This window comes from Salvelinus namaycush, unplaced genomic scaffold (assembly GCF_016432855.1).
Source record: "Salvelinus namaycush isolate Seneca unplaced genomic scaffold, SaNama_1.0 Scaffold881, whole genome shotgun sequence".
In the NCBI taxonomy this organism is placed as follows: Eukaryota; Metazoa; Chordata; class Actinopteri; order Salmoniformes; family Salmonidae; genus Salvelinus; species Salvelinus namaycush.
The window spans coordinates 89,942-107,223 of NW_024061621.1; the positions used below are offsets into that span (position 1 = coordinate 89,942).

Here is a 17,282-nt window from a genome sequence, read left to right on the forward strand (position 1 = left end):
AAGCAAAGCAGTCATTTTAAATATTATACATGAAGGTAGGGTAGACTGGGGAACAAAGTAACACAGGGTCAGTTGTAACAGTTAATAAGTCCAGTTAGAAACCAGGTAGAAAGCTCTTATTCAATGTGATAATGGTTGGTTAGTGTCTCTACATGACCAAGAGGTTTTGTTTAAATCCATTGATGACTTTTAGTTTTATTGAAGAAGAAAAAGGGTTTTGAGGCCCTAAAGTAAATATACTTGCTGCTTCTCTTTTTGTTAAATTATTGACCTGTGGAACATTCACCTACTGGGTCAATTGTAACATTTAATATCTGCCACTTGGTTGAATTGTAAACGACTGGTACTTCCTAGGAACATACTTACTGTGTAATGGTAGCTGAGATATGTTGTTTGTATAAAAATACTTTTTTTAAATAATATTTTCCTAATAAACTAAAGTCTAAAAGTGTTAGTTTGTTCCCCAGTCTCCTCTACTCTTACTGAGAAAAGGCCTCAACTGAAGAATCTACAGCTGCTGAGTCTGAGGTGTTAAACAGTCCAGTGCTGCTCTGACCACAGTGTTGTTGGGAACCACATTTTCTAACTCTACATACACAGCCTTGTGTCAACTCTTACTGTGACCTACTTCAGTTACTGGAAATAAACTCAGTGGTCAGACCACAGAATACACCAAGTTGTACACAAGGTCCTCCAACAACACCAGTAAATGAAACATCCATTACTTTATTAATTAATTAATGAAACATCTTCCTCCGTTTCATTCAGTTGGACACATCTTCCTCCGTTTCATTCAGTTGGACACGTCTTCCTCCGTTTCATTCAGTTGGACACGTCTTCCTCCGTTTCATTCAGTTGGACACGTCTTCCTCCGTTTCATTCAGTTGGACACGTCTTCCTCCGTTTCATTCAGTTGGACACGTCTTCCTCCGTTTCATTCAGTTGGACACGTCTTCCTCCGTTTCATTCAGTTGGACACGTCTTCCTCCGTTTCATTCAGTTGGACACGTCTTCCTCCGTTTCATTCAGTTGGACACGTCTTCCTCCGTTTCATTCAGTTGGACACGTCTTCCTCCGTTTCATTCAGTTGGACACGTCTTCCTCCGTTTCATTCAGTTGGACACGTCTTCCTCCGTTTCATTCAGTTGGACACGTCTTCCTCCGTTTCATTCAGTTGGACACGTCTTCCTCCGTTTCATTCAGTTGGACACGTCTTCCTCCGTTTCATTCAGTTGGACACGTCTTCCTCCGTTTCATTCAGTTGGACACGTCTTCCTCCGTTTCATTCAGTTGGACACGTCTTCCTCCGTTTCATTCAGTTGGACACGTCTTCCTCCGTTTCATTCAGTTGGACACGTCTTCCTCCGTTTCATTCAGTTGGACACGTCTTCCTCCGTTTCATTCAGTTGGACACGTCTTCCTCCGTTTCATTCAGTTGGACACGTCTTCCTCCGTTTCATTCATTTGGACACGTCTTCCTCCGTTTCATTCAGTTGGACACGTCTTCCTCCGTTTCATTCAGTTGGACACGTCTTCCTCCGTTTCATTCAGTTGGACACGTCTTCCTCCGTTTCATTCAGTTGGACACGTCTTCCTCCGTTTCATTCAGTTGGACACGTCTTCCTCCGTTTCATTCAGTTGTAATCATATCTGTAATGTATGTGAGGCCTTTGAGACATCATAGTAAATATGTTGACTTGTTGGTCAAGGGAAATGCAAGTTTACTTCTTTGAGTTTTTGAGTTGCTGAGTCGCTAAGCCTTGTGGGATATTAATGAATGTGAACTCAGCAACCGTAATTCCAGAACAGTCCCACTGTTGTAATAGTGTGATGTGTATCTTCTGACAGACTCTATGCTGAGTAAAGTCATGTTTTTATCCTAAAACGTTGTTCTACCAGAACCAAAGTGTGGATGCAGTCACTTTTTAGAGCAGTCTAATCTCATTAACCCAGAACTATAATCTTGTGTGATTAAGTTCTGGGTCCATATGTGTTAGAAACTACAGTAGGTGAGTCACATGTTATGTGTTACAGCAGTTTCCATGGAAACGAACAGAGGAGTTTATGCAAATCAACTCTTTCTGTCTTGACACATGAAGGAGGAGTCTCTGAAAACCTATTTAAAGCAGTCTGTCCTGACTCAGATCAACAGTCTCCAGTCTACCAACTGGTCTCTGAAATAACTATTTAAAGCAGTCTGTCCTGACTCAGATCAACAGTCTCCAGTCTACCAACTGGTCTCTGTAACTTCATCTTTGTCTCTGTGGTGTACAGTCTTCAGGTGATGATGGGGGTATTGAATCATCTCTCTACTCTCCTCCTTCTCTCTCTCCTTCCTCCTGCTCTCTCTCATGTAGTGAAGAAGTTCAGTGATGTTCCAGACTGTGAGAAGTTCTTCCTGGAGGGGACAACTCCAAATCTCCCAGGTATTTTGGTTGGTGGGATATTCAAGGACGATGGCCGCTACAAGCCGATCTGCCAGAAGTACAAAAACTTCTACAGGTTTGCAACTCTCTACGACACATTCAACAGGATCCCTGTGTTCTCAGCCTACACCTTCACTGGTAATACAACGGGTCGACCAATAGATCGCTGGATGATCGAGCCTGGGGTAGGACTAATGTTTTGTCATATAACATAACATGTGTATTTGTTGACTGGTATATATCACAGACAGTTATGTTACAGAATATAGAACTACCACTATGGAGGGTATAGAGACTTGATTGTCTTGATTGTGAAACCCCCCCAAAAAAGAGAGGGTTTATTGTACAGAAAAGGGGGTTTATTGTACAGAAAACTTGTGAATGAAAGATTGTTTCCTGCAGCTCGAAGGGGTAAACTGCACTGAAATGCAGATACAAGAGGGAGGCAGTTACAAACACCAGGCTGAGCAAAAGGACTATAAAAACTCAAAATATAAAGGGGTGAACAGAGGTCACCTCTTCCCAAGTTCACATGCTCATGACCTTGATACTCAGAAGTCCACCTTTACCCTGACCAACATCGTTCCCCAGGTGGTGTCCTTCAACGATGGCAGCTGGAATGATATGGAGAGAAATGTCAGAGGAACTCTGAAGCTTAACTGTAAGGATGCTAACGACCAGATAAAAGCCTATGTGGTGACTGGAGCAGTTCCCAACAACAACAAAACCAAACTGAACAACCGCGTGAACATCCCGTATCTCATGTGGACAGCCTACTGCTGTGAAAACAAGAAGTACAAGAAGAACAAGAAGTGGATGGCCGGAGCATACTGGGGGTTGAACAAGGAGGGGACGGGGGCATTGGATCAACAAACCTTGGGAGCACTCGAAATCATGTTGAACAGATATTACAAAGGTAAAGATGGTCCTGTCAAGGTGTTCCCAGAAGATTGTCCAAGAGGTCCTAAACCTACCACTTCCCCCTAACCCAGCTGGAAGAATTCCTTCCGTAGTGAGGAATCTTTACAATTCCATGAGAAATAGTTCTGGAAGGATCTTTGGATGATCTGGGTACAGATGCTCACACCATATCAACAAACTATCATTACTGTTAGACTAATGATTATCAGGGTTATAATGGTAATGAGGGTTGTAATGGTAATGAGGGTTACAATGGTAATGGGGGTTGTAATGGTAATGGGGGTTGTAATGGTAATGAGGGTTATAATGGTAATGAGGGTTGTAATGGTAATGAGGGTTATAATGGTAATGAGGGTTATAATGGTAATGAGGGTTATAATGGTAATGAGGGTTGTAATGGTAATGAGGGTTGTAATGGTAATGAGGGTTGTAATGGTAACGAGGGTTATAATGGTAATGAGGGTTACATGTCAACATATGTACACTTTCAATTGTAATATTTTTCTCTTCTATGTCTATATATATATCTATAGTCTATACTCTTCTCTCCCCTCTCTACCCATCTCTTCTATGTCTATATATATCTATAGTCTATACTCTTCTCTCCCCTCTCTACCCATCTCTTCTATGTCTATATATATCTATATTCTATACTCTTCTCTCCCCTCTCTACCCATCTCTTCTATGTCTATGTCTATATATATCTATATTCTATACTCTTCTCTTCCCTCTCTGTCCATCTCTTCTCTGTTTATATCAAAAATAAAAAGTATGTAAGGGGACAGAATTCTATTTTAATAAATAAAATACAGTTTAATTCCTTGATGATGTGCTGCCATTACTCTTGTTAATGTTAATAATTAGGCTTCCAGCAGGGTTGAGATCAATTCCATTTCAATTCCAGTCAGTTCTAGAAGTACACTGGAAATCCATTTCTCTGCAATGCTTTTCAATGAGGAACATTTGGAATTGAAATAGAATTAACCCCAACCCTGGCCTACAGTTAGTCAGGTTGTGACTTCCTTATGACTGTTACCATAGAGATACTATTATATGTTCTGAATGTAATTCTATCACTGTTACCATAGAGATACTATTATATGTTCTGAATGTAATTCTATCACTGTTACCATAGAGATACTATTATATGTTCTGAATGTCATTCTATCACTGTTACCATGGAGATACTATTATATGTTCTGAATGTAATTCTATCACTGTTACCATAGAGATACTATTATATGTTCTGAATGTCATTCTATCACTGTTACCATAGAGATACTATTATATGTTCTGAATGTAATTCTATCACTGTTACCATAGAGATACTATTATATGTTCTGAATGTAATTCTATCACTGTTACCATAGAGATACTATTATATGTTCTGAATGTAATTCTATCACTGTTACCATAGAGATACTATTATATGTTCTGAATGTAATTCTATCACTGTTACCATAGAGATACTATTATATGTTCTGAATGTAATTCTATCACTGTTACCATAGAGATACTATTATATGTTCTGAATGTAATTCTATCACTGTTACCATAGAGATACTATTATATGTTCTGAATGTAATTCTATCACTGTTACCATAGAGATACTATTATATGTTCTGAATGTCATTCTATCACTGTTACCATAGAGATACTATTATATGTTCTGAATGTAATTCTATCACTGTTACCATAGAGATACTATTATATGTTCTGAATGTCATTCTATCACTGTTACCATAGAGATACTATTATATGTTCTGAATGTAATTCTATCACTGTTACCATAGAGATACTATTATATGTTCTGAATGTAATTCTATCACTGTTACCATAGAGATACTATTATATGTTCTGAATGTAATTCTATCACTGTTACCATAGAGATACTATTATATGTTCTGAATGTAATTCTATCACTGTTACCATAGAGATACTATTATATGTTCTGAATGTAATTCTATCACTGTTACCATAGAGATAATATTATATGTTCTGAATGTAATTCTATCACTGTTACCATAGAGATAATATTATGTCCTGAATGTAATTCTATCACTGTTACCATAGAGATAATATTATATGTTCTGAATGTAATTCTATCACTGTTACCATAGAGATACTATTATATGTTCTGAATGTAATTCTATCACTGTTACCATGGAGATACTATTATATGTTCTGAATGTAATTCTATCACTGTTACCATAGAGATACTATTATATGTTCTGAATGTAATTCTATCACTGTTACCATAGAGATACTATTATATGTTCTGAATGTAATTCTATCACTGTTACCATAGAGATACTATTATATGTTCTGAATGTCATTCTATCACTGTTACCATAGAGATACTATTATATGTTCTGAATGTAATTCTATCACTGTTACCATAGAGATACTATTATATGTTCTGAATGTAATTCTATCACTGTTACCATAGAGATACTATTATATGTTCTGACTGCCATGTAACTGTTACCATAGAGATACTATTATATGTTCTGAATGTAATTCTATCACTGTTACCATAGAGATACTATTATATGTTCTGAATGTAATTCTATCACTGTTACCATAGAGATACTATTATATGTTCTGAATGTAATTCTATCACTGTTACCATAGAGATACTATTATATGTTCTGAATGTAATTCTATCACTGTTACCATAGAGATACTATTATATGTTCTGAATGTAATTCTATCACTGTTACCATAGAGATACTATTATATGTTCTGAATGTAATTCTATCACTGTTACCATAGAGATACTATTATATGTTCTGAATGTAATTCTATCACTGTTACCATAGAGATACTATTATATGTTCTGAATGTAATTCTATCACTGTTACCATAGAGATACTATTATATGTTCTGAATGTAATTCTATCACTGTTACCATAGAGATAATATTATGTCCTGAATGTAATTCTATCACTGTTACCATAGAGATAATATTATATGTTCTGAATGTAATTCTATCACTGTTACCATAGAGATACTATTATATGTTCTGAATGTAATTCTATCACTGTTACCATAGAGATACTATTATATGTTCTGAATGTAATTCTATCACTGTTACCATAGAGATACTATTATATGTTCTGAATGTAATTCTATCACTGTTACCATAGAGATACTATTATATGTTCTGAATGTCATTCTATCACTGTTACCATAGAGATACTATTATATGTTCTGAATGTAATTCTATCACTGTTACCATAGAGATACTATTATATGTTCTGAATGTAATTCTATCACTGTTACCATAGAGATGCTATTATATGTTCTGAATGTAATTCTATCACTGTATGTATCCATCTTCTTCCCATTTGAAGGAATAAACATCTATAATGAATGAAGCCTGTGAGAGTCTGGTGTTTTGTTCTCATGCTGTTTAAATGTAACCATGTGACTCCAAAATGTTCCAATTCAACATTAAACCACATTATTTGAGCTAAAAATATAAATTATTGAAAGTACTATTTTAGTTGTCAGTTATTCATTCAAACTTTGCCTTAACTATGTGTCCAACCAGTCCAGCATACCAGCTAGCTACCATGTCTCAAAACATACCTGGAGCTGGTCAAGAAGCTACCATGTCTCTAAACATACCTGGAGCTGGTCAAGAAGCTACCATGTCTCTAAACATACCTGGAGCTGGTCAAGAAGCTACCATGTCTCTAAACATACCTGGAGCTGGTCAAGAAGCTACCATGTCTCTAAACATACCTGGAGCTGGTCAAGAAGATACCATGTCTCTAAACATACCTGGAGCTGGTCAAGAAGCTACCATGTCTCTAAAAATACCTGGAGCTGGTCAAGAAGCTACCATGTCTCTAAACATACCTGGAGCTGGTCAAGAAGCTACCATGTCTCTAAACATACCTGGAGCTGGTCAAGAAGCTACCATGTCTCTAAACATACCTGGAGCTGGTCAAGAAGCTACCATGTCTCTAAACATACCTGTAGCTGGTCAAGAAGGATTTTCAAACATTATTCTAGAATCATCAAAATCCAGGCTGCATCACATCCTGCCGTGATTGGGAGACCCATAGGGTGGCGCACAATTGGCCCAGCATCGTCCAGGTTTGGCCGGGGTATGCCGTTAATTGTAAATAAGAATTTGTTCTTTACTGACTTGCCTAGTTAAATAAATGTAAAATTATTTAAAAAAGGATTTTCAAGCAGTGTTCTCAAATCATCTCACCAGCAGAGGTCAGCCTTGTTTCAGTTTTCAAACCTCCAATCCATGACCTCTGTGGACAGGACAGGTTTCAAATGATTGATTGATATATATATATACTGTATATATATATAAAATACATATTTTGTTTTTGGATGAATTTACCTCTGCCTAGATTCCTTTAATGGATTATTTGGCTTGAAGACCATTGTGATGCGTTTTTGCCCATTGAAGACTATTCAGAAAGACTACAAAAACTACAAGGCTACTTCCTGGAAAATGACCTGTCACTTTAGTAGTGAATAGAAAAAAATATCTTGGATGAGTATATTCATTTGAGACAGTTTCACACAACAGAAATTATCCTGCAGCAACAGGAAATTGTTATGTTGTTTATAATTAATGGACATTTTTTGTAGGGGTTGTTAAAAAATAGTTTGGTCAAAAAAAGTATGACATTTTAAAGAAGAAAATACAAACTTTAGAAGCCTTTTCAACCTGGAATACATTACAAATTAACATTTCATTCTGTGCAGGAAAATTCCTACAACAACAGGATGATCAAATTAAGATACGGCTCCTGTAGGTTTCACAGCAGTATTTCGTTCCAAGCAGGTTTTTCAGTTTTTGCAGCAAACAAAAAGAAAATACCCTTTTACAAAGTACAAAATACAAAAAATATAATATCTGGTGTAAGAGATATGATGCAGAACGTATGTTCAGAGTGTCAAGATCCAGACGGGTTTGAGCGCTATCAGGAGTACCTTCCTTGGGAACCTAAATCTAGACAGAGTCACACAGACAGAATGACAGACAGACAGATGCACAGACATGTAGTGGTGAAGTTCAGCGACGTTGAAGATTGTGAGAAGTTCTTTATGGATAAGATAACTCCTTAGAACCATTGTCATGTTTTATCAGACCCAGCTCTGCCAGCTGAATTTAACAACCCACCACTTATTGTAAGTCGCTCTGGATGAGAGCGTCTGCTAAATGACTTAAATGTAAATGTAAATGTTGTATATAGGAGAGGTCGGGTAAATTTAAGAACCCACCACTTATTGTATATAGGAGAGGTCGGGTAAATTTAAGAACCCACCACGTATTGTATATAGGAGAGGTCGGGTAAATTGAAGAACCCACCCGTATTGTATATAGGAGAGGTCGGGTAAATCTAAGAACCCACCCCGTATTTACGCGACAAATTGGTCCATGCCAAACTTCCAGCCACAAAAGAAAACGAGCCAGGCTCTTTTACGCCCTCTTCTGATTGGTAGCTATAAATGCAGATGCTGAGCCCAGTGCAACAATATGATGAAGTGTGAACGTTTCTGCCACCCACATACAGGAGAACGGTTCCAAATAAATGACATTATTACGTGTTCCACCACCCATGTTATCTACATGATTAAATGTCCATGTGGGTTGTGTTATGTAGGTAAACACCACCCATGTTATCTACATGATTAAATGTCCATGTGGGCTGTGTTATGTAGGTAAACACCACCCATGTTATCTACATGATTAAATGTCCATGTGGGCTGTGTTATGTAGGTAAACACCACCCATGTTATCTACATGATTAAATGTCCATGTGGGTTGTGTTATGTAGGTAAACACCACCCATGTTATCTACATGATTAAATGTCCATGTGGGCTGTGTTATGTAGGTAAACACCACCCATGTTGTCTACATGATTAAATGTCCATGTGGGTTGTGTTATGTAGGTAAACACCACCCATGTTATCTACATGATTAAATGTCCATGTGGGTTGTGTTATGTAGGTAAACACCACCCATGTTATCTACATGACTAAATGTCCATGTGGGTTGTGTTATGTAGGTAAACACCACCCTTGTTATCTACATGATTAAATGTCCATGTGGGCTGTGTAATGTAGGTAAACACCACCCATGTTATCTACATGATTAAATGTCCATGTGGGCTGTGTTATGTAGGTAAACACCACCCATGTTATCTACATGATTAAATGTCCATGTGGGCTGTGTTATGTAGGTAAACACCACCCATGTTATCTACATGATTAAATGTCCATGTGGGCTGTGTTATGTAGGGAAACACCACCCATGTTATCTACATGATTAAATGTCCATGTGGGCTGTGTTATGTAGGTAAACACCACCCATGTTATCTACATGATTAAATGTCCATGTGGGTTGTGTTATGTAGGTAAACACCACCCATGTTATCTACATGATTAAATGTCCATGTGGGTTGTGTTATGTAGGTAAACACCACCCAAGTTATCTACATGACTAAATGTCCATGTGGGTTGTGTTATGTAGGTAAACACCACCCATGTTATCTACATGACTAAATGTCCATGTGGGCTGTGTTATGTAGGTAAACATCACCCATGTTATCTACATGATTAAATGTCCATGTGGGTTGTGTTATGTAGGTAAACACCACCCATGTTATCTACATGATTAAATGTCCATGTGGGCTGTGTTATGTAGGTAAACACCACCCATGTTGTCTACATGATTAAATGTCCATGTGGGCTGTGTTATGTAGGTAAATACCACCCATGTTATCTACATGATTAAATGTCCATGTGGGCTGTGTTATGTAGGTAAACACCACCCATGTTATCTACATGATTAAATGTCCATGTGGGTTGTGTTATGTAGGTAAACACCACCCATGTTATCTACATGATTAAATGTCCATGTGGGCTGTGTTATGTAGGTAAACACCACCCATGTTATCTACATGATTAAATGTCCATGTAGGCTGTGTTATGTAGGTAAACACCACCCATGTTATCTACATGATTAAATGTCCATGTGGGTTGTGTTATGTAGGTAAACACCACCCATGTTATCTACATGATTAAATGTCCATGTGGGTTGTGTTATGTAGGTGAACATCACCCATGTTATCTACATGATTAAATGTCCATGTGAGCTGTTGTCATGTAGGTAAACACCACCCATGTTATCTACATGATTAAATGTCCATGTGGGTTGTGTTATGTAGGTAAACACCACCCATGTTATCTACATGATTAAATGTCCATGTGGGTTGTGTTATGTAGGTAAACACCACCCATGTTATCTACATGATTAAATGTCCATGTGGGTTGTGTTATGTAGGTAAACACCACCCATGTTATCTACATGGTTAAATGTCCATGTGGGCTGTGTTATGTAGGTAAACACCACCCATGTTATCTACATGATTAAATGTCCATGTGGGCTGTGTTATGTAGGTAAACACCACCCATGTTATCTACATGATTAAATGTCCATGTGGGTTGTGTTATGTAGGTAAACACCACCCATGTTATCTACATGATTAAATGTCCATGTGGGCTGTGTTATGTAGGTAAACACCACCCATGTTATTTACATGATTAAATGTCCATGTGGGCTGTGTTATGTAGGTATACACCACCCATGTTATCTACATGATTAAATGTCCATGTGGGCTGTGTTATGTAGGTAAACACCACCCATGTTATCTACATGATTAAATGTCCATGTGAGCTGTGTTATGTAGGTAAACACCACCCATGTTATCTACATGATTAAATGTCCATGTGGGTTGTGTTATGTAGGTAAACACCACCCATGTTATCTACATGATGAAATGTCCATGTGGGTTGTGTTATGGAGGTAAAACCTCTCGTTATCTCAGAGAATTAGTGAACATAAAAGTTGAATCAGGAGTAAGGACAGGGATTATCCAGTCTCAGTACATTGTAATGACCTACAACATGACAGTAATACCTATAGGTTGTGTGACAGAGAGAAAGTCAAGATATCAGACAGGGGAGGTGATATAACACTGAGCTAATGAGAATGTTGGGGGATTTTCACCCTCCAGACATGATTCCCTAAAGGTCTTAATGATGAAATGTCCATGCATGTTATGTTGTAAATGTCAACATGAATTAATGCCTCCACTTCAGACTACTCTGACGTTTCTTCTTGAACGGAACCCAATGATTTATGAAAACTTACTTGATGTCCTCATTGTGGGATAACAGACGTGTTCAGGGCCAGCCCTCCCATTAGACCGTCGCCTATGGCAGCACCTGAAGTTGAGACGATATTTTGACAATTGTCTGCCGCCCTCCGTCGCCCCTGTTCGGTCACTACACCGCCCGCGGCGCCCCTGTTCGGTCACTACACCGCCCGCGGCGCCCCTGTTCGGTCACTACACCGCCCGCGGTGCCCCAGCCACCAGCTCATAGTGCTGCTACAGTTCCCTCCCCCACCCCATTCCCCCTTCTCCCGAAGTTCACTCACACTATCCTTGGTAGGAATGGTGAGGTGTGTCTTTATATGGGATTATACTATTGTGAAACATTAATAAATGAATCTGCCAAATAAATGATTGTATTTTGTTTAAGTGTCTGTGTGAGGACACAATCTCTAAACCAAAGACATTCTCTGGTGAAATGTATCAGTGTGCAGCAATGTCCATCAGCCGGTGTGGAGAATTACAAGCCTACGAGGACAGGCCATTCATTCGCCGAGAACGACGAGCCCCCGTAAGCTGATTCTAGCAGCGAAGAGGACAAACCGGAGGAGTCCGAGCCTTGCACTTCCACCGATGATGACAGCTCTCTGGCTGGACAAGAACAGGTGGTCTCACCAGGCCTAGCTACACCTCCAAACAATGCCTGGGAAGACCCTACTATCTTGGACACAGACTCAGATTCGTCGCTCCCTGTCCCCGGTGACAGTGGTGGTGCTGCTGCTAAATCCGAATCCCAGACAAAATCATAGAAGATCCCGGTGAGTGGACAAAATATATGAATGGATCTTTACGGGATATGTTAGCGCAGGATGGGCCACATCAGGATAAGGAGGGGAATTTACCAAGAGATGAGGGGCAATGAAAGTTTTCGGTGGCCAACTACAATAGGAGGATGGCGAACGGGGAGAGAGTGGAGAGACCAAGGCTTGTCTATTCCAAGCAAAACAATGCAGACTTCTGTTTTTGCTGCAAACCTTTTTCACAAGAGTGTAAATCTGCGCTGGTCCGGGATGGAACCAGGGACTGGAAGAATCAGTGTCACCTCCTCAGCCTCTCGTGAGAAGTCACATGACCACCCAGATAGTTTCCAGAGGTGGAAGGAGCTGGAGATCAGGCTGGTGTCCAAGCAAACTGACATGATTTGATTTCAGGACCCTGGACAGCTACGGAGAGAAAACATCGCTGACTGCAATGCAGCACCACAGCAGAGGAAAGAGGCCACTCTACACAATAAATACATGATGATGTTGGACAATCACATTCAATATGGAAATAAACCAAATTCGTTAAGGCTGGGTCATTGACAGAAAGCTTATTTTACACTGCTCCATCGAAACGAGGCCCACCATGCATTTATAACGAGGCCCACCATGCATTTATAACGAGGCCCACCATGCATTTATAACGAGGCCCACCATGCATTTATAACGAGGCCCACCATGCATTTATAACGAGGCCCACCATGCATTTATAACGAGGCCCGCCACGCATTTATAACGAGGCCCGCCATGCATTTATAACGAGGCCCACCATGCATTTATAACGAGGCCCGCCACGCATTTATAACGAGGCCCACCCATTTATAACGAGGCCCACCCATTTATAACGAAGCCCACCATGCATTTATATGTATTTTACAGTTCTACAGGAATATTAAAATATATGTTAAATATGTAATATAAAAGTGTTATTTTTATTGTAATTGTAACAATTATGGGGCCGTGCCATGTGTGATCACAGGTGTGATATTATTCATCAGAAACTCGTTTTCCTACTGTAGGTAGTAGGTTACATAGTGACAGCAACATTGTAAACTCTCCGATGCAGCGGTTAAAGTGAAACTCCCTTCTGCCTGGTCAGGAACCTCCTATATGTACACGCGTCCACCCAACATGTTAACGGTCAGAAACACACAATTACACAGATCATTGGAGATTATTTCTTCATCCTCCAGTAAATAAGTGGTGAGACTTCCTGTTTGACGGACACAATTATCCTCCATAGATGTCGGTATAGACATATACTACAATACTGTCGCATGTACTGATTAAATACCTCCGTGTCTGGGAAGGGCTTGGTGTGTTTGGTTCTGATTAAATACCTCCGTGTCTGGGAAGGGCTTGGTGTGTTTGGTTCTGATTAAATACCTCCGTGTCTGGGAAGGGCTTGGTGTGTTTGGTTCTGATTAAATACCTCCGTGTCTGGGAAGGGCTTGGTGTGTTTGGTTCTGATTAAATACCTCTGTGTCTGGGAAGGGCTTGGTGTGTTTGGTTCTGATTAAATACCTCCGTGTCTGGGAAGGGCTTGGTGTGTTTGGTTCTGATTAAATACCTCCGTGTCTGGGAAGGGCTTGGTGTGTTTGGTTCTGATTAAATACCTCCGTGTCTGGGAAGGGCTTGGTGTGTTTGGTTCTGATTAAATACCTCCGTGTCTGGGAAGGGCTTGGTGTGTTTGGTTCTGATTAAATACCTCTGTGTCTGGGAAGGGCTTGGTGTGTTTGGTTCTGATTAAATACCTCCGTGTCTGGGAAGGGCTTGGTGTGTTTGGTTCTGATTAAATACCTCCGTGTCTGGGAGGGGCTTGGTGTGTTTGGTTCTGATTAAATACCTCCGTGTCTGAGAAGGGCTTGGTGTGTTTGGTTCTGATTAAATACCTCCGTGTCTGGGAAGGGCTTGGTGTGTTTGGTTCTGATTAAATACCTCCGTGTCTGGGAAGGGCTTGGTGTGTTTGGTTCTGATTAAATACCTCCGTGTCTGGGAAGGGCTTGGTGTGTTTGGTTCTGATTAAATACCTCCGTGTCTGGGAAGGGCTTGGTGTGTTTGGTTCTGATTAAATACCTCCGTGTCTGGGAAGGGCTTGGTGTGTTTTGGTTCTGATTCAATACCTCCGTGTCTGGGAAGGGCTTGGTGTGTTTGGTTCTGATTAAATACCTCCGTGTCTGGGAAGGGCTTGGTGTGTTTGGTTCTGATTAAATACCTCCGTGTCTGAGAAGGGCTTGGTGTGTTTGGTTCTGATTAAATACCTCCGTGTCTGAGAAGGGCTTGGTGTGTTTGGTTCTGATTAAATACCTCCGTGTCTGGGAAGGGCTTGGTGTGTTTGGTTCTGATTAAATACCTCCGTGTCTGGGAAGGGCTTGGTGTGTTTGGTTCTGATTAAATACCTCCGTGTCTGGGAAGGGCTTGGTGTGTTTGGTTCTGATTAAATACCTCCGTGTCTGGGAAGGGCTTGGTGTGTTTGGTTCTGATTAAATACCTCCGTGTCTGGGAAGGGCTTGGTGTGTTTGGTTCTGATTAAATACCTCCGTGTCTGAGAAGGGCTTGGTGTATTTGGTTCTGATTAAATACCTCCGTGTCTGGGAAGGGCTTGGTGTGTTTGACTAAAACCAGGGATCGAATTGACTGAGGGTATCACGTATCCTTTGTTAAAGAAAATAGCACAAATGATATATATATATTGTTTTCTTTATATTTGTAAATAAATACATAAAACGTATCCAGATGATATTAAGCGTTCTATAACAATGCTTAACTCTGCGACGTCTTATGGTAGAAACAAGCTCTAAAATGCCCGAGAAAGACGGGACTCCGATGCATATGGAGATATATTGATTCCTCTCTATGACAATCTGAAGCTGAGCTGCAGCCTATAATATTGGAGGAGATACAAAAAAACTGACTACTATTCTGTCCCTTATAATGGAGCTTTTCTCTTTCTGAAAAGAGAATATATTCGTTTAAGTCCAAGCAGTTTTTAAGGAAGCACTTCTGTTGTTGGGTTTTACAACGGATGAAAAGCCAGCGGTTGAAGCTTACAGTTTTCAGATTTTTGTCTCGCCTAGTGCGGCAGAACGTGTTTAATACGATTCATGTACACACTTTATTAGATTACTTATGAAATGCACATTGTTATATTTGGTAACACATGTTTATTTCCCCTCGACTCCAACCCCATTTGATGCAATGTCTACATAAGGGTGCAAACGACTAACACTCACAAAGCTCTGACGAAGGCCTTGAGGCCGATACGGAAAGCTGAATAAAGAGCAGTGATACTAGCAAGAGCAGTGTGCGGGTTTACGGAAAGCTGAATAAAGAGCAGTGATACTAGCAAGAGCAGTGTGCAGGTTTCTCCTTTTTTATCAGTTTAACAACGTATAAAATACAACATTATTCAGAATATCAGATAACAGGACTTATTATCCAGCTGTGTATTGTTAGGTAGCTCTGGTCCAGGGTGTTATATCCATCAAGACGGTTCAGCACCATCAAGATGCACGTCACACCCTGGACCAGAGCTAACCATTAGGACGTAGTGCAACAACATATTCCAGTTAGATACGTCCCTAATGGTCCCCTATTCCCTTTATAGTGCACTACAATAGGGTACCATTTGGGACGGAAATAAGTTCGTTCTTACAACAAAGAACCACTGGGGGGCGACAGACAACAGTAGACAACTCTGTACAACAGAAAATTAATACATAAATTACATTATAATGACAATCACTGCAGACAGTGTGTGTGTGTGTGTGTGTGTGTGTGTGTGTGTGTGTGTGTGTGTGTGTGTGTGTGTGTGTGTGTGTGTGTGTGTGTGTGTGTGTGTGTGTGTGTGTGTCTGTCTGTCTATGACCCCAGTTACAATGAAAATCACTTTGTTCAACAGACTTGGAGATATTTATTGGTTTCTGATCGATCAGCAAAGTGATTGGTGACAGATTGGTAACATGGTGAGTACAGGGTTCTCCATGTTTTCTCCCAGGTCAGTGATGTATTGCTCCGTCCCATATGGAACCCTATTCCCTATGTAGTGCACTACTTTAGACCAGGACCTATTTGACCATTATTCCCTATGTAGTGCACTACTTTAGACCAGGGCCTATTTGAACCATTATTCCCTATGTAGTGCACTACTTTAGACCAGGGCCTATTTGAACCCTATTCCCTATGTAGTGCTCTACTTTAGACCAGGGCCTATTTGAACCCTATTCCCTATGTAGTGCTCTACTTTAGACCAGGACCTATTTGAACCCTATTCCCTATGTAGTGCACTACCTTAGTCCAGTGCCTATTTGAGAAGACCTAGGCTACAGTCTATATCAGATACGTTTCTTAGAGGAGGTCTAGGCTAAAGGCTATATCAGATACGTTTCTTAGAGGAGGTCTAGGCTAAAGGCTATATCAGATACGTTTCTTAGAGGAGGTCTAGGCTATAGTCTATATCAGATACGTTTCTTAGAGGAGGTCTAGGCTATAGTCTATATCAGATACGTTTCTTAGAGGAGGTCTAGGCTAAAGGCTATATCAGATACATTTAATCTTTCTTTTTGTGTTTATAAACACGTCATGTAATTCTACAACACTTTATGTCTCCAGACGTTAGCAGAATATTTTTTATAACAACAAAAATCACAGGGTAGTATAGACGTATAGGCTACTGCTGACACAGGGTAGTATAGACCTATAGTCTACTGCTGACACAGGGTAGTATAGACCTATAGACTACTGCTGACACAGGGTAGTATAGACCTATAGTCTACTGCTGACACAGGGTAGTATAGACCTATAGTCTACTGCTGATACAGGGTAGTATAGACCTATAGACTACTGCTGATACAGGGTAGTATAGACCTATAGACTACTGCTGACACAGGGTAGTATAGACTACTGCTGACACAGGGTAGTATAGACCTATAGACTACTGCTGACACAGGGTAGTATA

The 17,282-nt window shown here is 39.9% G+C and overlaps 1 protein-coding gene across 2 annotated transcripts; it reads left to right on the forward strand.

Moving 5' to 3' along the window:
• Positions 1 to 2,081: 2,081 nt before the first annotated feature.
• Positions 2,082 to 3,946, forward strand: LOC120043277 (endonuclease domain-containing 1 protein-like). Of its 2 annotated transcripts, none has more exons than XM_038987899.1 (2): positions 2,082 to 2,611; positions 2,829 to 3,946. In XM_038987899.1, exons 1-2 carry the CDS (start codon positions 2,285 to 2,287, stop codon positions 3,411 to 3,413), a joined length of 912 nt encoding a protein of 303 aa, XP_038843827.1. In that variant the 5' UTR covers positions 2,082 to 2,284; the 3' UTR covers positions 3,414 to 3,946. The 2 variants fall into 2 exon arrangements, with proteins under 2 accessions (XP_038843827.1, XP_038843828.1); XM_038987900.1 differs by having other exon boundaries at positions 3,018 to 3,946.
• Positions 3,947 to 17,282: the final 13,336 nt, after the last annotated feature.

Excerpts from the sequence above, each read along its gene's own strand:
- LOC120043277 (XM_038987899.1), top strand. The coding sequence starts at position 2,285 with ATGATGGGGGTATTGAATCATCTCTCTACTCTCCTCCTTCTCTCTCTC. Across the intron at positions 2,612-2,828 it reads GCTGGATGATCGAGCCTGGG|CTCGAAGGGGTAAACTGCAC; the intron begins GTAGGACTAATG and ends TGTTTCCTGCAG.